This window comes from Mesoplodon densirostris, chromosome 4, assembly GCF_025265405.1.
Source record: "Mesoplodon densirostris isolate mMesDen1 chromosome 4, mMesDen1 primary haplotype, whole genome shotgun sequence".
NCBI classification, from domain to species: domain Eukaryota; kingdom Metazoa; phylum Chordata; class Mammalia; order Artiodactyla; family Ziphiidae; genus Mesoplodon; species Mesoplodon densirostris.
Window position 1 is genome coordinate 134197807 of NC_082664.1, and position 23101 is coordinate 134220907.

General features: G+C 37.1%; 1 protein-coding gene across 6 annotated transcripts in view; it reads right to left on the reverse strand.

The window, feature by feature from the left end:
- The window catches only part of RNF111 (ring finger protein 111), an 81726-nt gene that overhangs the window by 9726 nt on the left and 48899 nt on the right, over positions 1–23101 (reverse strand). For 4 of the 6 annotated variants that reach the window (XM_060097277.1, XM_060097274.1, XM_060097273.1 and 1 more), the window contains 7 exons: positions 22050–22213; positions 19330–19524; positions 10765–11084; positions 7252–7513; positions 3204–3552; positions 1391–1543; positions 273–399 (listed from right to left, as the gene is read on the reverse strand). In XM_060097277.1, coding sequence (XP_059953260.1) covers positions 273–399; positions 1391–1543; positions 3204–3552; positions 7252–7513; positions 10765–11084; positions 19330–19524; positions 22050–22213 — 1570 coding nt within the window. The remainder of the gene's footprint in view (positions 1–272; positions 400–1390; positions 1544–3203; positions 3553–7251; positions 7514–10764; positions 11085–19329; positions 19525–22049; positions 22214–23101) is intronic. The other 2 variants (XM_060097276.1, XM_060097275.1) reach the window with 1 other exon arrangement.

Genomic DNA, 23101 nt, shown 5'->3' on the forward strand with positions numbered 1-23101 from the left:
AGATTGTCATCTTCACATAAAAAGAAAAAAATTTGTCATTTTTTACATTAAGAAGAGTTTTTTTTACAATGCAAATACAAGCACATATTTTAATATATCTAATACCTTCTTATAGCACAGTTTCAATCTAATAATAATAATTCTCAACTTCTACTGAAACACCTATTAACAACTAATACATTAAAATATTTCCAATAAAATATTTAATTTAGAAAAGGAAGAATAGTTTTCGAAGGCAACTATGTCAGAATTTTGAAATGTTCCTATTTTACCATTAAAGGAAGAGCTCCTAATTGCAAGTGATGAAGTCGAGGTGGTGCATGGTAATGAGCCAAGTGAGGATGCAATGCTCCAGGTGTATAAGTAGCTGCAGTGACTCCGGCTTCAATTCCCAGTTCCCTGACAAAAGAGGAGAACAGTTTAAATTTTAGACATCCTTACAGTGTCTTTATTATCAACAGAAATGGGGGATGATGTTTACATTTTTAAAAGTAATCTGAAGATTCTTATCTGAGCTGAGAAAAAAAGATAATTTAGCCCAAAGGATGTAACTAATAATTTCAAATTCACTTTAGGAATTAAATCCGAAGATCCAATTCTGTGAGTGTGAGGAGCAAAGCATTTGCATTCAGCTTCACAACTCACAAAGGAAGGGAATACAATGGATGGCCCCTAAGGCTCCTTCCAATCTAAAAGTCTGATTCTTCTTGAGGAGCATATAGACTAGAGTTTACTTTTTTGGTTTACATGAATGCGCTCCCAGGTCTTCCGTTTGTTGGATAATGCCTCTGGATTGTTGGCATCAAGGACAATTACCTTATAAAGCAAGGGTAAACAAAATTTTAGAAAGAGTAAAATTTGGTAAATGCCAAATCTTCATTTATTTATTCTCATTTTATGTTTTGTCTCAAAAGTCATTGTGGATCAAGATCTCAGTGACTGCCTACAGACAACAGATCCAGAAAGAAAATTAATGCAAATCTGCTTCCATTTCTCTAGGAAAGAACACAAGCCTAGAGGATGCTGGCTGGATTTCCCCTGTCAACAGCAGGGGTTAAGGGTGGTACAGCAAATGTGAGTATAAAGGTTGGGGGCGGTGGATAAAGAAGTTATGAAACGTTTAGGGAGTTAACTTTTGACCGTAGATCCCTGAAAAACAACAACAACAAAAAGCTCTGCTCCTGTTTGACACGCTCCCTGCCCCAGAACTCAAGCTGCTACTCTCTCCTCTCCAGGTCTCTTAGGACTCACCCAGAGACAGTGCTTCACAGATAAGCTGGAATTCAGTTTCTCCACACTACCCTTCTCTAGGCATTCCACTACAAAGTATCTCTTCCAGGTTTCCACCACAAGAAACTGAGCATAGCTTTGAAATAAACAAGATACTGACCAGGCAGATCTTTCTGGAGCCTGTCGAGGATGTGAGGACATAGTCTGAGGCACATGAATATGATGCCCATGACCATAGTTTGGGTGCATCCTATGTGGATGGGGTGGGGGGCGTTCATGTGCCCGCCTGGAAACACAGAACACAAAAAGACCACTGGAAATAATTGAATAATTGGTTATTTCTTAGTGTAGAAAAAATAATATAGTATTACTATTACAAACATCTACAGATTAGTCTTGAAATTAATTCCATAAATTATAAAAATGTAATATAAAATAATTTAATGATTAATAATAAATCAATAATCATAATCCCACAAATTCTCACTGCTCATTTATTACAATGCCTCCAATCCGAATATCACCCAAGGAAAAAGGCAGTTTTAACATTATCTTGCATACCTGCTTTACAGCAAGTATTTTAAATAGAATAATAGGAACTAAATGAAAATAAAATTTTAAAAATTAATACTCCAGCATATGCTACAGGCACAAATAAGTTATTCTATATAAACATATAAAGCAGAAAAATGGAAACTTTTATTTTGCTTCACCTTTATACTGTAATAATATTCATCCATTTTAATGGATAAAACTTCTAAGAAAAAAATTTTAACCCTGTGCATTTTTTTCAAACACACGTCAACACATCCAGGGAACTGACATTACCTCCATTCACACTTTGTCATCCCAGCTAATTATATTTTCTCTTTCTAGTCTAAAGTCTGTCAAATTTACAAATGTAAATGGTCATAAAGTACTAAACAAATGGCACTTAAGAAAAAAAGTTCCAGGGATTCATTTTTTATAGTCTAATTCTTACTATTAGTTTCGAACACATTTACAGATTTTGCATGTTTAATCTTAATTTTCTAGATACTGGAAGATATGAATATGAAATTGGCAACTTTCTATATAAAGGGTCACTATATTAGAATGGCAGAAACAGCCAGAGATTCTGAATATAACCTTAAATTATATAACTAAAGAAAGAAGTTACACAAGTGCCAGATTATTGATTAAATCAAGAGTTTTGCAAACATTCTGGAAGGGCCAAATAGTTAATACTGTTCGCTCTATAGGCCACATGGTCTTTGTTGCAACCACTCAACTTAGTTTCTGTAGTGTGAAAGAAGCTACAGACAATACATAGATGAACAAGTGTAGCTGTTTTCCTGCAAACCTTTATTTACCAAAACAGGCAGGCAGAATAAGACCAACAAAGTACGCTGCCCTAAATTAGAATATCAGATCCTGAATTTTCAAAAGGGAACAAAAAGTTCAATTATAGTCTTTTCATAATGTTTGGGGGATATCTTAATATTTAAATTTATAAATAAACTAAGTTAATAAGACTAGTTTTTCAATATCAGCTGTTGAAAACTTCTACTAACTTCTACCCTTCTTCCCTCTGGTTGGTAAATAAAATAAATCAAATTCAATCTTTAATAACTTTACATCTTATTACTCAGGATCACCAATTTTAACATTAATCTTTAGTATGGACTACTGAAGAAACAAACAAGAGATTAGTTTGCAAGAATAAATGACCTTGGGTTATATCCTGAAAGGGCTTTGATTTTATTAAATAACCTGATATAGATTTTTTTTGTCAGCACCTACAACTCAGGATGAGATGGAGGAACATTCTGGTTAGTAAAGAATTAATTTCCCAGTGAACTGAGGATTAAGTTACATCACTATTAATTGAGGATAGCTACATCAATTCTAAAGACTTTACAGGTTTAAAGACTAATGGAAATAGAAGGCAAAAGAATAAAGTGTGATTATTTTTTTAAAAACATAAAACATACGTTGGATGCTGCATCATTCTCCTTCTTTGAACTTCCATCCTCTGCATCACTTCATGAGGATGCAGTCTCTGTGCTGTAGGTGCTGTGGCTGGAATATGGTGTGAAATTGGCTGGTGTGTGGGAGGAAGATGCTGAGGGACTGGTGCAGCAGTACTGGCTAAATGCGTTGGAGGTGGAGGTGCCACGGGGTGAGATGTTGCATGAGAAGATATTTGAGAATGGAAAGCATGTACAGGATGAGGAATAACATAATCCACTTGAGGCGGAGGCTGAGTCTGAGGAGGAGGGTTTCCGTGAGAGTGGGGGCAGGCAGAGGTTTGATGATGAAGTGGTCTTGTCAAAGAAGCATCTGTAAGAAAAGCACAGGCACCATAGAGTTGAGCACATATTGGCATAATACATTCCTATTATATTTTACAGACATATTAGCACATATTTAATTTTTATGAATACTTTATCAATGCTTGAGTCTGCTTAGTCCTGTTTGGCATCTTGCTTTCTTCTTTGAGTAATCATAGGTATCTTCTCAGGTCAATATATATAGCTTTACTTCATTCACAGCTTCACAGCATTCCACTATAGGAATGCACCAAAATTTATTGAAGAAATTGCCACTGATAAAAACTGGAAGTAATCCAAAGCTGCAATAAACATCTGTATGATTTCCCTTGTGCTCTTTCATACATGCATGTACAAGCGTGTGTACACGCATGCACGTGTATGCACGCACACACACACACACTGCTCACAGAGAGTTTCTGTAGCATAAATTCCTATAAGCAGTTCTGCATCTGAGAGAATAATTTAAATTCAGATACTGGTTGACAAAACACCCTTCCCAAAGTTTACATAATTAATTACCATCAGCAGTACATGAGAGCTCCTGCCTAATTACACTATCACTAAATTTTTCAAATGCTAACCAGAAAAAATTATGTATTTATTTATCACTTACATTTCTTCCCAGAATTATCTATTCATATTCTTGGCCTATTGTTCACCTTTTTCTTGTTGATTTATAAGTATTCCTTGTATACATGCATACATGCAAGCTTTGTCATAAAAAGGTAGTATAAACATTTTTCCAAATTGTCTCCTGTCAGTTTTACTCTGCCATACTCAAGTATTTTGCTTTTGTATAATCAAATGTATAAATTATATATTTATAAATACATAAATCTTGTTTTCCTTTGTCATTTACTGGTTATAGAGCACTAGAAAGAGGAAAGCAACTTGCGAGTCCTAGGCACAACTGCAAACATATACTTTCATTAGCGCACTTCTCCTCCTGCCCCATGCCACTTTTCCGGTGCTACATTAAGAAGAAGGGGGTATATCTGCCAGGAACTTGCCACGGAAATCAGCCTCCATAAAGATGGTTTCGTCCATTTCTTCATCCTGAATCTTTATGTTGCAAAGTGACTGTTGAAAGGTCCCTCAGAGGAATATGTATCTCTCTTACTCTAAGGGATATGCATCTGTCTGAGGTCTAAAAATAAGTTTGTCTCCTCTTTGGATTTTAGTTCTAATTTCATTTTATTTGTAAGATTTTTCTTGGTAGCCTGGTATGGAGCTACAGCCATTCTCTAGTTTCATTACAGAAAGACTGCCTTCAATTTTTAATTGCTTTGATTCATGTATCAGTGGTGAAAGTTAGGTAACCATGGACTCATTCAGCCATACTTCAGAGGAAACCTTGCTAGTATGTATTGTTATTTAAAGGAAATATTTAAAGGAAATAGTCACTAAATATTCACAATATTTAAAGGAAACTTTCACTAAGCTCAATGTAAGTTGTGACATATTTTTAAACTGATTTTCTAAAAGTTATATTTTCAAATCAATGCTTTACGCTAAGAAGTCACAAAGCTCAGTACTCCTTGGTCATCAAAAAGGAAGTCACTAAGTTTTATCATTGTTAACTATCCTTCCTCAAATTTAGAGCATTTTTCCCAGTTTCATGTCAAGGTTTTCTACTTCTATAATCATTATACAAGAAAAAATATTCACAAATATAACAAAACTTTAAAGTCTTGTTTTGGAATGAATCCGTTTTTTAACTCTTCATTAATCATTTTATTTTTTTCAAACTTACTGACGTATAATTAACAAATACGACAATATATTCAAAGTGTATAATACGATAATTTGACACATGTATACCACATGAAATGATTACCACAATCAGTTTAATTAACATATCCATCACCTCACATAGTTGCCAGTTTTTGTGTGTGGTGAAAAATTCAGCCATCATTATAATACACTGTTTATCTAAATAAAACAATTACTAACCACTGTATAAAGATGACATATTCTGCCTTCCCACAGACCATTTCCCTTCTTCTCTATTTTACGTGTTCTTGCAAGTAAAAACAAACAAACAAAAAAAGTTCTTGATCTTGCTTCTTAAAAGTTCAGCATGTCACTTTAACCCAGCAATCTCACTCCCAGGAAGTTACCCTACAGACAGACTAAAAAACTACAAACAATTTAAATGTCCATCAACAGAGGACTAATTTAATATACAATGGAATATTATGAGGGTATTAAAAACAATGAGCTAGATTTTTATATGCTAATATGAAAAAAATCTAAGATGTATTGTTGAATTTTAAAAAAACAAAAATGAAAAAGCAAGAGGCAAATACTATGTTTGATATAATCCCATTTTTTTTAAAAGGAGAGATATGTCATAATAAGAGATGTCATAATAACGTGTGGAGAAAGAAAATTTCCAAAAGGTTTTATAATAAACTATAAACAGTTGGTACCTCTGAGGTATTAGCATTAGTGGGAAGAAAGGAGAAGGGCTTTTAACTTCTCATTTTATATCATTCTGCAGTTTGAATTTCTTAGGGTGTACACCAGTTACTTTTATGATAAAAGTAAAACAAGTTTAAGTCTAAAACATTTTTTTATTAGGACATAAAAGATGAATGGATACACTTATAAATTGATTCAGTATATTATTTTTAAAGGGGAGGGGGAGAAAACCACACATTTTGAGTTCTCAATAAAAGATAATCAATTAAAGATGAATATCAACAAGTATTACAGAATAGCCTGTACATCATACCAGTGTTCACACACAGAATTTGCCCACTGGTCAATGCTTTGCAAAAACTAACTCGTTTCAAAAGCTTTTTTCTACGTTATACTTTAAAGTTGCATTCTTGAAAAGTGATATATCACCAGATTTCATTGTACAAATTCTGGGTTGACTCCAGCTGTGCCTGCAGGACCCAGATTTTAAAAATTATAGGACTGGAAGAAGAGATCTAAGAAGATATATAACTGAAAATTATCCCTTGTATGTAATCAAAACAAAAGCAAATTTCCTTGCCAACTTTCTGGTTTACCCCTGGCATGAATTTTCAGTGTTTCTTTTAAATCAAAGTACTTAATAAGCTTCCATCTGATTATTAACCTATGATTTAACAGAGCAATAAATATATGTTACACAGCCTAAGGGTATTTCTCATTTCTTATGGTATCTCATAGATTTCAATTTCTTTAGACAAGCCATGTCTGATTCTATTTTAATTGCTTGCATCAAATGAGTACAGAAACCTTTCTGCAATTGGCAGAGCTTTCTGTCAAGGAATTTTCTCTTGTGCCTCAGTTAAGCTTCAGAATTATTAATCAAAGTTTACTTTCCTATGTGTAGAAATGATTACTAAACTTTCGAATTTCCTTTTACTCCTAAAGGATAAATCCTTAAAATTTCCTTTTATAGGAATCTAAGGTGCCATTCAATGTACGAGTTCATAGATATTAATTAAAATGTAAATGTTAGTATGTCAAACAGACAAAATATACTTTTTATTATTTTCCCAGACCTTTTACAACAACATCTGCCCTTTTTGCCTTAGAAGACTGTTCTGGGTACGTGAGGTAAAGGGAGGATGAAATAGGGAACACTCCACTCTTAGGCCAAGGAGGTACTAAACATTTATAAACTAGTATTACTGAAAGGTTATTTCATGAGAGGACGATGCTTCATCTATGTGCCTCTAAGCCCTCTGCCTGTTAAATTCATACTTACAAGGAGGCGGCATGTAATGTCGGCAAGATGACAGCGAGGCTTGTGGAGGGGGCTGGGGCTGGGGCTGTGCAACCACGCTGGATCCGTAACCATCTACTGATAATGGCTGGCTCGGGGCGGCAGCAGCGGCAGCCTGGTGGCTAAAGATTGCAGCTCGGGAAGAGGAAACAGGACAGCAGGGGTCAAAGGCAGATGCTCCATGAAAACCACCACTTCCATGACTTCTGATACCACTGCTGCTCAGGTCTACTGGCAATGCCTGCTGTATAAAGAGGAACTATGTTTTATCTTTCTAAAATTTGGTCAAAACATTGTTTCATGTTATATTATGAAAGTACTCCTAATGCAATCTAGAAAAATAGAATCTATGAATTTAAAACTGGTAAAAATTTTGAGTGTGAAGACCTACTGAGCACCAAGAAGATACTGTGTGCATCTTGGACTGTAAAAATTGTAGTGCTTATACACTTAAAACCTATAATCAATTTTAAATAATCAAGCATGAGATCATGCTGTAAGATGAACAAAAGTTAATTAATATATTATTCTAAGATCTGTTTCTCTTCCATTATCTAGATTTTAAGAGAGAAAGAAACTTTTAAATTATACTTCCATATCCTCCTTTACCCCAAAATTCTGACTGGTAATTTAGGACTCCTTTACAAAACATATAATCATACCACTGAAAACATTTAAGGCTCCAGGTAAAAATCTGTTCTGTTTTTAAACTGTACACAGCAAGCATTCAACTGAAACTCTAATAGTGCAAACATTATCCAAGATAACAAAGGGCCTAAGATTATTCAAGCTAAACCATTAGCTAGCTTTTCCTCATACTTTTTTCGCTCAAAAAAAAGAAAGATTAAACCATGATTACTTTTATTAGGAATATAATTTTAGGGAAGGCCCATTTACCAAGTTGGAAAATCAAAGAGTCTAGATTCCATCTCTACTCAAAAGTAATTAAGTTTTTTCCCCTAAGCACTTTGAAAAGTGCTTAGTAAAACACTTTACCTTCTACTCTAGAGCAGATTACAAAAACAGAATTGCTTCTTTATATTCTTAAGTATTTTAAATACAAGTCTTTGCTTAGTGTTCAGTACAGCTGTAAGTTTTAAAATGTGATTAAAGAAAATAAAGATGTTATATATGGAATCACATGCAGGAATTGTTCAATACTGAAAGCTGAGGGGCTAGCAGTGAGGAAAGCTAGGGTAATGCATTTATTAGAGGCCCAGGTTACCCAGTCCAGTGAGGAACCATAGTGGTCTTTGTACTTTTTTAAAATTTGTTTTATTTTATTATTATTAGTTTTTTAGAGACAGAGTTGTCTTTGTACTTTCAATGGCCTCCCAGCTCAGAGGATAACAGAAACATGAGAAACTCTGGATACTAAAAGGGAAGGAGGATGATGGTACAGGAGAAGCTGTAGGAAGGTGAAAAGAAAGAGCTACTTTCCTCTTCTATATTATGTGTCTACAATCAATTAAGTAAATGTCTCAGCTCTTTCTTTTGAGTTGGCAAATACAATATATGCTCCCAATTTGAATAAATAAAGTTTAAGAGTAATATTTTAAGATTGTGAATTATTACTTATGGTTCAAATCCTTTCCGTATTTTCCTATTTAGGCTAAAATTTGGCAAATGGACTGGAATATCAACATACTATGAAGGTGAGCAAATTTCCTATCTTCTTCTCCAGTCAGTGATTAAGAACACTCCCGGAGAGTGAGTTAAGTAGGGTGAAGGTCCTCCTAGAAGGAACCGAGGGTAAAGTTAAAAGTAGAGAATAAAAAGAAAAGGGGAAAAATCAACACAGAGAACCCTCTTCCTCACAATTCCAACAGTTTATTCAATTATTATTATAGAAGGAAAAGGGAGGGTAAGCAAAATGGCACAGAAATGGCAAATATTACTTTACACAGCTCATAAGTAGTGCACAGCACTAATTAAACTATTCTCTCAAAAGAGAAAGCTACATCAAAAGGAGTAGTAGAGTACAGAGTCAAGTGATTACTGCAACTCCTCTCGTCAAGCCTAATCCTCCCCAATCTTTCTCTGCCTATCTACAGTCTGACACTCAATCATAAGACATCCACACAATTATAAATCCTCAGATCAGTCTGCCTCTCCTCAACTTCCTGCTGTGTCCACACAGGTCTCAAACGGAGACTATACGAGGCTACCTCATGAGCATGTGGCTAATTTCAGAGTCCTAGAAATAGCTACATCAATCACAAGCCGTTCATATTTCCAAAACCTCATTCTTTGTTTACCTTCATACCCATTATAACCACTGAATGCCTGATCCTGCTGATTCTTCTCAAGTTCTGTGTACAGTCCAAATACCTCTACTTAGATATAGGTGAGTAGGTTACATCTATATTTTACACAAAAGAGATTCTTCCTCTAATTAACTCACTCAGGTTCCTTCCTCATTCCCAAGAGGTAGAACAGGTCTAGACAATCCATAGATGTTAATACTTAGAACTGTTATCAGAACCAAAACATCATCTAAAATCTCTTTAATAATATTTCCTACTAAACCCTTTCAAATTTCCTTTTGGTATCAGCAGCTAGTTTTTTCTTCTTAAGGGAACACCCCACTTTCTTAATTACTTTTAATTTGTCAGAACCAGAAGAGATAACCCGCAAAAATTTAAAAGATGAAGCAAGTACTTTAGGAAAGGTCAGAGGGTACAGTAAAGCAGCTGCTCTGAATTTCTTTTTGACTTTTTTCTAGCACATTTTTTAGCACGTGTCACTTAAAGTTTTAAATTACATGTTTTGCTTTTTAAAGTATGCACCACCAAGGTTTACGTCACAATTATACACAGAGACGACGGAGCAAAAGTTAAAATAGCACATAACACCTCACTTTATTTACTCCATGTGGTCACCAATATTAATTTAATATTATTTGACATATCAAGCACTCACTAATAATATCAACTAATTTACTTAATTAGCAAAAAATTTCTTATAATTTTTGCTGACATTTCAATTTCCCACAAACTAAAAACCTCATCTGCTCCTGAGAAACTATGTCACAGGTCTGCATCTGAGACGGCTGTTTATTTCTAGATGAGTGGAGATTATAAGGAGGCTCCAGAATAGGAGGTAGGGTAGAGGAGGAAAAAACTGGGAGAACTCCCAAATTTCTCATGAATTAGGTTGACACTGCAGCTTCTACACTTTGTTTGAAATAAAATCCCAAAGGTTTAGATCCACCTACATTTAACTAAAAACACCTAAAAACAGTCCAGAATAAAAATTAGTATCACGTCCAATTTTCTACATCCCTGGCCCCCTCAATTAGTTGCAATAATTTACATGAGAAAATCCTAAATACTTAATTTAAAAAAATCACACATCATTAAACTAGGCCACTCTTGCAGGGGCAACAAGAATGACTTATTTAGCATATAAACTTTATCATTAGTTTTTTTTTTTTTTCTCCTGAAGGAACCACAATTTTAAAAAATCAAGATGAACTCATCAAATTCCACATACCTGGTCATGGTAGCTGGTACCAGAACTACTATTTGCTCCACAAGGTGCCTGTACTTGTGGAGGTCTTTCCACAGGGCAAGTAGGATCACCAAAGGAGGGAGACACTGGGACAGCTGGGTGGGGGGTATGATGGTGGTGGTGATGATGCTGAAAATGGTGGCCATGCTGCTGAAAGCAACTTGTGTGTGGATGTCCTAATGCATGGTGACTCTGAGACGACCCTCCACATGGCGAGTGCTGGGGACAGCAGGAAGGTAACCTTGGCATTGCAGGAGGGCCAGTTTCCGTTATAGCACTAGATGCAGTTCTCCTTGAGTCATCTTGAAACGAAAAAATACATAGAACCAAATGATCAAATATCACTGCGTAAAAGAAAGTGTATACTTCATATATGTGTATAAATGTGTATAAATAAGTAAATAATTAAGAAGTGATTACTGAATTCAAATATCTGTAAATAATAATGTGATACAGTCACATTCTTAACACGCATATCCTGTAATTTCAGGCAGTGATCTTCACTGGGATTTTCAGGCAAGCTTTAGGAGGCTTATATTTACCATGATGTTTAAATATGGAAATAGATCACCTTTTCCTAGGTCATTATAAATTATTAGTTTTAAATTGTATTTTAAAAACTCTAAAATATCATGGGAGTCTTTCCATTATATGCAACAAAGCTAAGGTTCTCCTGAGCTCCATGAGCCTCTAATATTATAAATCATTCCTATATAAAGAAGACTACTATGTACTTCTTAAGATCTTATCTTCTTAAGACATAACTACACGGGCTTCCCTGGTGGCGCAGTGGTTGAGAATCTGACTGCCAATGCAGGGGACATGGGTTTGAGCCCTGGTCCAGGAAGATCCCACATGCCGCGGAGCAACTAAGCCCATGAGCCACAACTACTGAGCCTGTGCTCTAAAGCCCGTGAGCCTCAACTACTGAGCCCACATGCCACAACTACTGAAGCCCGTGTGCCTAGAGCCCATGCTCCACAGCAAGAGAAGCCACCACAATAAGAAGCCCCCGCACCGCAACGAAGAGTAGCCCCCGCTCGCCGCAACTAGAGAAAGCCCACGCGCAGCAATGAAGACCCAACGCAGCCAAAAATAAATAAATAAATTTATTTTTTTTTAAAAGACATAACCACCCAACTCAGAGCATATCTGGCTAAGTCTCACTAACTTCCAATGTCTTTTCCCTTCCTCTGGTCTTTAAACTCAGACCCAACAGAACATAAGAAATAAGACTCTACTATGTCGAAAATTAAAGGTCTCTTATAATGATCTAGTGACTCAAGGTTGAACAGTGGGAAAAAACATGGAGTCAGATGGGCCTGAGTTCTAATCCTGAGCCTGTTTAATCTGGAGCAATGTGACCTTAAGAAAGTTATTTAACCTCTTTCTCACCTATTAAATGTAGCAATAATTGCCTTGCATGGCTGTTGTTAGAAAAGATACTAATCTTCTAGGTATGAAATATCTGAGTCCTGATTATGCTCTGTCACATGCCCAGAGTTATTGTGAAGGTATGTTCTTCATGCCAAAAGAACAGCAGAAAGTGTCCCCAGAAGGTTTATCCTAGTGTTTCAAACTCCTCTAAAAAAAAGCACCCTTTCCTCAAACTACATGTTATGTGGAAATTAGGTAAAACAGATAAAAATGGAGATCAATTTTTTTACCTAAAAATAAAAATTAGAAGAGTGGAAAACCCAAATCCCTGTCCTTCCCTTCCCCCACCCCCACGTGACTCATGAGGCATCTCCTCAGAATCCTTAGGATTCTGGAGTACCACTGTTGTAGACTTTTTTCTAGAGTAACCAATGCCAGGGATACCCTGCTCCTATTTGGCTCACAGTACATAGCTATTCTCTTCTGGGCCAATGTACCAAAATTAGGAATTTTCTGGTTCTTTAAAAATAATACAAAAATCCAACCGAAACTGGCTTAAACAATAAAGGGAATTTATAGACTCACATAAATGAATCTGGGTGGGGATGCTTCAGGCTCTGATTGATGGGTTTGACTGCAGTACACCTCCCTGTAATTCTCCTGGGTCTGCCCTCCCATACACGTCCTCTCCAGCTTTTGCTGATTCTCTTCTGGGCAAAGTCTGTGATCTAAACCCTGTTAGGCAGTATCTCTATTCTAAATCTATGTATATTGGTTCCCCCCACCCCAAGTTCCTACTCTGGCCTACTTGGGCTAATTTCCTGAACCCTTTTGTAAAGGTTCTTAACCTCAGAACTAGAATTCAGGAGTCTGTAAACCTGGATGGAAAAAAACTACAAATTCTTACTAATCTCTAATAGCCTCCTGGAATTAGTACTACCTTGTTATCATCAGTTGAGAGGTTAAATATTACAAATAATTTGTATCAAAAAACAATGAAAGTCAACAAGCTGTTCACTTTTAAAACATAAGTGACAGCAGATTCAAAGTCAGTTCTATAATTAAATCACTTTCATTCATTTGCATTCTAAATTTCTTTAGTAACCTGGACAGAGTCACAACTGGCATACCTGGAACTGACCATGATCAACAGCCTATCTTCGCTATGCTGAATCAAACATTAAGTAGCTATTTCCCAAAGGCTGTAAGATTTACAGCAATATCATTATTATAGGAACTTTACTTCCTACATTTTCAGCCCCCACGTCAAAGTGTTACACAAGTAAATGTCATTTATTGTGTGTTACTTCAGAAAAGAAAATTGAAAACCTTTGGGACACTAAATCCATTCAGTGGATGGACTAAATGACCTTCATGATTCCTTCCAACTATGACACATTAATTTTACAAACCCAGTTATTTGAGGATTATGTGTAACTCTAAGACTCAGGAGATGAGTCTGTAACCAGAGCAAGAGATCTAGGGACTGCTAGGGCCATGACTAAAGTAACAGATATGACACTTAACCTGTTTGGAAATGATGTGCCCTCTTGGTCTTCAGTTATTTCACATACAAAACTCAGAGTGAGTGAAGAGGAAGCCCAATGACTTTAATATCCTTAAGGCTGAACATGTATTTAAGGGGTTATATGATTAACAGTATGGCCCCTAAAAGAGGACTGACCTTATAGCTCTATTTCTTATGGTACAGTTTTGGCTTCCAATTAAATTAATATCTATTTTCCTACAGTCCAGAAGCTCTTTGTTGCTCAAACAAGGTAGCAATCCAAAGTAAAGACAACTGAATCTCCTCTTGTTCAAGAGTTATTGACCAAAGAAAATTGCCACAGAGTAGAGGTGAAATACAAAGACATCTGACTGAGTAAGTAAAACACTGCCTTTTTTATTAAAATTAGGCCGCTGAGTGGCCACTAAAAATAGATAATCGCGAATCTACACCAGAAGAATTAACTCCACAGTCCAGTGACACCAAGCTGGTTAAAATACTTTTATTGTAATTCTAGGAGGATTACTGAGATGTACTCATGCATTTATTCATTTATTTGGCAAGTCTTATACATAATAATGACATGGTTAAGGATCTACAAAGGTACTGAAAAATGAAAGTCCTGGCCTTTAAAATAACTAATGGATATTGTCTGCCTTTGTTGTTTTATCTCTAGAAACTAGAAACATGCCTGCACAATGTAGGTGGTTCAATAAGCACTTGCTAAATTTAAGCTAACCTCACAAGGGAAAAGAGGCATGCCTGCATGGTTGCAGCTTAGTGCTGAAAAAGAGAAAGACTTGATCTTTGGTCCTCAAGGAGCTCATCATCAAGTACAGAGAAAATTTAGAACAGACATCAACCAGTATTATAACAGAAGCACTAGGTTCTAGGTACAGTATAGCGCAACACTGCCCCCCAGGGAATATCTGGCAACACCTGGGGATACTTTTGGTGTCACAGCTGGAGGGGATGTAGTGCTACTGGTTATTTAGTAGGGAGAAGCCAAGAATGCTTCTATGGCTACGGGGGGGCAGGGGGAAGGGGAGGATGAATTGGGAGATTGGGATTGACATATATATACGCTACTATGTATAAAATAGATAACTAATGAGAACCTACTGTACAGCACAGGGAATTCTACTCAATGCTCTGTGATGACCTAAATGGGAAGGAAATCCAAAAAAAGAGGGGATATATGTATACATATAGCTGATTCACTTTGCTGTACAGCAGAAACTAACACAACATTAAAGCAACTATACTCTAATAAAGATTAATTAAAAATATAATAATAATGCTGCTAATATCCTACAATGCACAGGACAAGCCCCCCCACACACACACACAAGAACTGTCCAGCCCAAAGACAACAGTGCCAAGGTTGAGAAATCCTGGCATAAAGGAAGAGTACAGGATCCGAGTCAGACTTTGTAGGTTTGAATTCTTGCTCCACTATCATATAACCTTAGACAAGTTACTTTACCTGTAAAAGGAAAAGAACAATAGAATCTGCCTCATAGGTTATTACAAAAATCAGTTAATATAAGTAAATTATTGACCAATATTATGAGTTCAACAGATGTTAGCTATTATTATCCACTACAATTGTTAGCTCTGTTTATGTTGTGTTCCCGGTGTCTAGAACAGTGCCTGATACATAGTATGCAATCAATAAATACTTGCTGAATAAATGAATATATAAGATATCATATATGCATAAAGCTAAGAACATTGAGAAGTCAGACAGATGATAAGCTGATTGGGGCGTGTTGAGTTCGAGGTGACTGCAGAATGGTCCAGAGGAGAGGCGGTTGGATATGAAAGTTTAAAACAAGGAGAGTGTTCTGGAAGCACAATACGGTGAGTCATCGGCATACTGGTGGTATGTGAAAACACCTACAGTTATGAGATGGACGAGTGAAAGAAGGGATGAAAATAGAGTCCTGGGAGAAAATAAGATGAGAAGAAAATTACTGCCAGATTTTTAAACATCATGTTTGTTTTTCTGAAAGGAGTCAGAGTTAAAGTTAAATGAAGGAGTTTAAGGTGAAGAAGATCCACTTAGGTATACATAGACTTAACACAAATGTACATATGCGTGTACGAAGGGGATGGAACCAACAAAGATGCTGAAGACACAGGCAAGATAACTGATAAAGCAAGGTCAAGGACACAAGAAAGGACAGGAGGTGGAGCATAGATAAAGAGACTGGAAACTATAAGAAGGAGTTAAGAGACCAGGAGTTAGGAGATATGGATAGGTATAAATACACAAAAGTTTTTATTAAAGGGGCTGGAAGTTACAAGTATTCATGCTTGAGAACCTTCATTTATTTTTTTTTATCCCCCCTACCTCCAGAAATGAGAGTCTTAAGAAGAATAAGAGAATTTTGGAATAGACACTGAGGAGCAGGAAAGGGAACCGATTGGGATTTATCACACTATGACAACTTATTACCAAAAGCCCAAGATTAGATACCATAAATTCATGAGGCATCAATCTGCATGGTTCTATGATTTTTACCAGTCCCATTTGGGTACCCGGATAAGAGAGAAGCTACATGGCTCAAGTGATTCAAGGTTGGAAATATACAAGAAGGTGCAAAGTAATGACAGGATGTGAAGAAAACAGGTGAATGACCTTCTACAGTCTTGGAAGGAAATAAAGCCAGCAGAATTGAACGCCCCTAATGTAATCTGAATGTCTGTATGTGCTTCTATCAGATTCATACAGAGGAACAGTTTGGCCTGGAACAAGGTTCTCCTAGTCTAGAGAAATACAACATGAGCAAGTCTATCCCAAGGGTGGCCATTAAAAGATAGAGTAATATCATGAGAAGGCCATTCAGGCAATGAAGTTACTACCTAATAGATTAAATGTGAATCCTAACTAAACAAGGGTGTTAAAAAATAAGTACATAAATAAAAGCTTTGAGACTGTATTGAAATAAAGTTGGGACTGTTTGGGCTTCCCTGGTGGCGCAGTGGTTGAGAGTCCGCCTGCCAATGAAGGGGACTCGGGTTCGTGCCCCGGTCCGGGAAGATCCCACATGCCTCAGAGCGGCTGGGCCCGTGAGCCATGGCCGCTGAGCCTGCGCATCCGGAGCCTGTGCTCCGCAACGGGAGAGGCCACAACAGTGAGAGGCCCGCGTACCGCAAAAAAAAAAAAAAAAAAAAAAAAACAACTTGGGACTGTTTCACATAACATCTAGAGCATAGGGTACATAAAGCTACCAGGAAAGACAGTGAACTCAATAAACAAAATAAAAGCCCGTTTCACTTCTGCCTACATTTTTTTTTTTTCAAAGACACCCCTGAGAAATCTCCTTGTTTCCTCAGGCTTTGACTCAAGTTTCCAGGGAAGGGAGATCTAAACCAGACACAAGCAGTTTTCCAATCTGCTCGAGGTAAGTTACAGGGATATTATAAGAATTAAATATATTATTAAAAGCCAATGGGGGCTTCCCTGGTGGCGCAGTGGTTGAGAGTCTGCCTGCCGATGCAGGGGACACGGGTTTGTGCCCCGGTCCAGGAAGATCCCACATGCCGCGGAGCGGCTGGGCCCGTGAGCCATGGCTGCTGAGCCTGCGCGTCCGCAGCCTGTGCTCCGCAACGGGAGAGGCCACAACAGTGAGAGGCCCGCGTAAGGCAAAAAAAAAAAAAAAAAAAAAAAGCCAATGGGCTTCCCTGGTGGCGCAGTGGTTGAGAGTCTGCCTGCCAATGCAGGGGACACGGGTTCGTGCCCTGGTCCGGGAAGATCCCACATGCCGCGGAGCAGCTAGGCCCGTGAGCCAGGGCCACTGAGCCTGCGCATCCGGAGCCTGTGCTCCGCAACGGGAGAGGCCACAACAGTGAGAGGCCCGCATACCGAAAAAAAAAAAAAAAAAAGCCAAAAAAAAGATAGAAAATATATGGTGGTTTCGTTATTAATGGTGATTATTATTATTATTGGTGATATAGTCAATCTACATGCTATAGGGTCTATGATGTCTCTGTTACTAAACAGCAAGTTCCTATCTCTGTGCCATCATTCAAGAGCGAAAAGACTACTTTAAGACCCAGTTAATCTGAGATAAGAGTTAAAACTATAAAACTCTTAAAAGAAAACAGAGGAGTAAATCTTTGAGACCTCTGGTTAGGCAATGGTTTCTTAGATATGACACCAAAAGAATAAACAACAACACAAAATATTGGGAAAATGACATCATCAAACTTTTTAAAACTCCCAATCCTATTTTCAATTCTTTTGGATACGAATCTAGGAGTGGACTTGTGGGTCATATGCTGCTAACTCTATGTTTCACTTTTTGAGGAACTGTCAAAGTGTTTTCTACAGTGGCTGCACCATTCTACATTCCCACCAGATATTAATAAAGGTTCCAGGGGCTTCCCTGGTGGCTCAGCGGTTAAGAATCAACCTGCCAATGCAGGGGACATGGGTTTGAGCCCTGGTCCAGGAAGATCCCACATGCTGTGGAGCAAATGAGCCCGTGCACCACAACTGCTGAGCCTGCGCTCTAGAGACCTCAAGCCACAACTACTGAGCCCGCGTGCCACAACTATTGAAGCCTGTGCACCTACAGCCCATGCTCTGCAATGAGAGAAGCTACCACACTGAGAAGCCCATGCACCGCAACGAAGAGTAGCCCCTGCTTGCCACAACCAGAGAAAGCCCGCCTGCAGCAATGAAGACTCAACGCAGCCAAAAATAAATAAAATAAAATAAATTTATGAAAAGAAAAATAAAGGTTCCAATTTATCTATATCCTTGTTAACCCTGCTTATTTTCTGATTTCCTGTTCTTTGTTTTGTTTGATTATAGATATCCTGGTGGGAGTAAAGTGGAATTTCATTCTGTTTTTGTTTGTTTGTTTGTTTGTTTGTTTGTTTTTGCGGTATGCAGGCCTCTCACTGTTGTGGCCTCTCCCGTTGCGGGGCACAGACTCCGGACGCGCAGGCTCAGCGGCCATGGCTCACGGGCCCAGCCGCCATGTGGGATCCTCCCGGACCGGGGCACGAACCCGAGTCCCCTGCATCAGCAGGCGGACTCTCAACCACTGCGCCACCAGGGAAGCCCCCTCATTCTGGTTTTGATTTGCTTTTCCCTAGTAACTAATAATGTTTTCATGTGCTTCTTGGTCATTTGTACAAATGACCTTCTTCTTTGGAAAAATGTCTATGTAAATTCTTAGCCCATTTAAAACTGGGTTGCTTTTCTTTTTATTGTTGAGTTGTACAAGTTCTTCATATATTCTGGATACTAGACCCTTATCAAATATATGATTTTTAAATATTTTTCTCCCATTCTGTAGGCTATCTTTTCACTTTCTTATAATTTCCTTTGATGTACAAAAATTTTAAATTTGATGAAGTCCTGTTTATCTACATTTTTCTTTTGTTGCTTGTATTTTTGGTGTCAGCCATTCAATTCTCCCCCATCTCTTTCAGTTGAGCTATAATACTTCAGTAACATATAGCACACAGACTCAAATATGAAATCATAGTCTAATTCTAATAGAGACCACTCTGTTCACATATGATGCTTATTCTAAGAATACACTCTTGCTAACACAGCTAAAATCTTAAAAACAACAATCCTTTTTCAAACAAAGAGTCCCCTCCTCGCTCTTCTTTTTTTTTCTTTTTCTTTTTTTACATACCTCCTGTAGAAGTACCACTCATACTATTGCTTGCAAGCATAGGTGAAGTCTCTGACACCGCGGAGGGTTGGCTACTAGTGACAGCTGAAGCAGTATCAGAGGGCTGCTCAGAGGTAGATGGATTTGAATTGTTAATGGAAGCGCTTGTGGTTTGTGATTCCATTCTCGTGGAAGTGGTTGGTACTACAGTAGGTTCTACAATATACAAAATGTTTATTTAGCATTTCAAAACAAATTAGGCAATGGGTTATATTTTAATAAAAGCTAACATTTTTATGATAATTATTAAGACAAAATATGAACCCTCTAATAAGTACAATATACAGTAAAAAAAAAGTTTTCATAAAGTTAAACTGCAACATTAAAATGGCATGTTACTGCATTTTAAAAAACCCAGCACATATATGTATATTCCAATAATTCAAAGGACTAACATAGTTTTTTTGGGTAATGACCATGTAAGTTTTCTGATCACAAAGAAAAGAGGCAAAGTAAAAGTCCCTCTGCTATGTCCATACACATTGTCACAGGCTGTTAGAACAGTATACAAATTGTACTTTCTCTGGTTACATTATGGATTCTAGAGTCACACAGCTTGGATAGCAATTCTGATTTCATCACTGACAGTATGATCTAGGATAAATTACTTATCCACTCTCTATTTCCCCACCTGTAGAACTAGGAAAGTACAGAATTTTCTTCAGAGAACTGTTGTTAGGATGAACAGAGATCACACATATAAAGCACTTTATATGATGCTTTACAAGCAGTAGTCACTCAATAAACATTAGCTATGATTTTTAATAACCATTTTAATTTCTTTCTTACATGCCTTTTTGTATGTTTTTCCCCCCAATTTTTTTGTCAATATTAATATTCATCAGTGCTTTCTAATAAAAATTAAAGTTTTTACAGTAGAAATTAAAAGAAATTTCAGGCAGACCTTAACTTATGAATGAGTTATACTTTAGACCCTAATTGTTAAATGATTGTTTAAAAATTAAGAATAATGGGAATAAATCTGTGCAAAGCATAGTCACAATAATTAGACCTGAATTATCACTCTTTAAATGTGATATACAATGAGAGGACAACTATTCTATACAATGAAGTAAGGTACGCTGATTCCTGAAACACAAATAGTACCTGTTAGTCTATATGGGACCCTGTACTTCAGATGCTTAAAGAAATATATTTGCCTAAACATAAAGGGGGAGGGAGGAACCTCTGTTGATTTGCAAATAGTTTATCTCAGTTTCTCAATCTTAGTGGTATTGACAGTGGCTGAATAATTCTTTGTTGGAGGTGGGAGGGGGGTCGGGGTGGACTGTCCTTTGCACTGTAGGATGTTTAGCAGCATCCCCGGCCTCTACCCATTAGATGTTAATAGCACTCTCTCCCAACTGTGAGAACCAAAAGTGTCTGTAGATATTGCCAAATGTCTCTAGGGGCACAAAATGGCCAGTAGGTTAAGAACCACTGGTCTAACTGATAAACTTAAGTTTTGGATTTATTTTTAATAAGATAGAAGCCTTCCACTAAAAGAAACCAGTAGGGAGAAGGGGGCATCTGCTGATCACTGGAATACTTTTAACCTAAAAGTAAAAGTATTCTGTTTGAACTAAATTCTAGTGGGTTAAAAGGCTACTCTGTCACCTTTTATTACTTTACTGGATGGCAGGTGTCACATGGGACAACACACACAAAGTTTCCAAAAGAGCCATCAATATTTAATTGAGTAATCTTTAATGAATCCCTACTGTATTAACCACTGCCTTACAGATAATTTATGGTGCTTCAAAATAAAAACCGAGACATTGTTAAATGAAATGTAGACAATGGGAATAAATGATCTCTTAATAAACATCTTAATTCCAAAGTACTGCTACTCTGAAAGTTATGATCATCCAAACTGCAAACAGCCGATATAAGAGCTGATTGCACAAGGCCCCTAACTCTTCCTACCTAGCGAATGTATCTTTTCCAATTTATAGCTAACTGCCAAAATTAACAAATTCATATATGGCTTACTGTCTCCTTAAGGAAATTATGATTGACCATTTCCTTCTAAGATGTAACTATTACTATCTGAAGACAATTCTCACTATGAGGGAAAGTTCACATATGTATTCACATATTCATACTTGCTACCACTTTCCCTAACCTCTGTTTTCCAACTCTAGCTTTATTTCCTCAGTTACTTGGGTGCAGCTGTAAGCCAAAACAAAACACTAAAGCTGAGCAGCACATAAGGTAACCATATTATTACACTGAAGGATAACACAACTTTTAAAAGCAAATTGAACATTTCAAATAACCAGTATTAACCATTTAAACTCAGTTATATTGCTTTCCTGTTCTGTATTTTTAAAGTGCTGTTTCTATTTTTCATAGCAAAGTTAAAGTATGATAACAATATTATAAATGAAAGTATCAATAACACATAAGTCTGAGGATAGATCAAACCACCTCTTGTAAAAATAATTTTTTATAAGAAAGTAAATACCAAGCAATGAAGTAATAATCAGAGAGAATTTTTAGACACAACTTACAAACTGAGGTTATTATATTAATTGAAAAATAACATTAGGATACCTGGCAACTTCCCTGTAATTTAATATATATTACCATTAAGCAGCAATAGAAGTTTCTAGCATATTAAGATACTTCATTTTACCAAATCTTCTTCATAATTCTACACTGCTAGTACTCCAACTTACCATCTTCATCAACAGTAAGGTCCACAACTTCTGCTGCATTCTGCCTCAAGGGCTGTATAACAGTAGAAATCCTACTGCGGTTCCGTGGCTCCTGTGGCCGACTTGTATGAGAACTTGAACCTTGGCTCCAGTGAGATCTATTGTGTCCAAGGGTTGAACGAGACCTTAAATAACAAATTTTTTAGTTACCTAAGAAATCATAAGCTTTCTTACAAACTAAGTTGTGAAATTCTTCATTCAAGAATTCTCCAGAGGGGCTTCCCTGGTGGCGCAGTGGTTAAGAATCTGCCTGCCAATGCAGGGGACAAGGGTTCAAGCCCTGGTCTGGGAAGATCCCACATGCCGAAGAGCAACTAAGCCCATGTGCCACAATTAGTGAGCCTCGGCTCTAGAGTCCGTGAGCCACAACTACTGAAGCCCGCATGCCTAGAGCTTATGCTCCACAACAAGAGAAGCCCGCGCACCCGCGCACCGCAATGAAGAGTAGCCCCCGCTCGCCGCAACTAGAGAAAGCCCGTGTACAGCAACGAAGACCCAACGCAGCCAAAAATAAATAAATAAAATAAATTTTTAAAAAAAAGAATTCTCCAGAGAAATAATCATAATAGAATTTAAAATTCTGACTAGCATAATGCCTAGCACTCAATAAACACCTGCTGAATTAAATGTTCAACAAATGTTCACCAATCAACTGACCTCAGAAAATGAAAAATGATATGTTAGACCAATCACTGGTGTAAAATACAGGATTCTGTTTCAAGAATGCTGCTCCCTTTTCAATGTTTACTTTGAATATTCACCTGGGTTATAATCAATTATTTACGTTTTATGTTAATACCTAAAATTATTCACCATAGGTATAGTAACAAAAATATCAACACCCTAAACATTTAACATTCACATGATCTTCTATGTTTAGTTTAGACTGGATCTGCAAAGCATGGCTTTGAGAGTCCCAAACCAAGCTAAGTTTCTGGGACTGTCTAAAAGAGATTCAAAGCACCGGAGAGAGTTCTTGCCATCAGGAGAGGTACGGATAGTTGTAGCTAGTT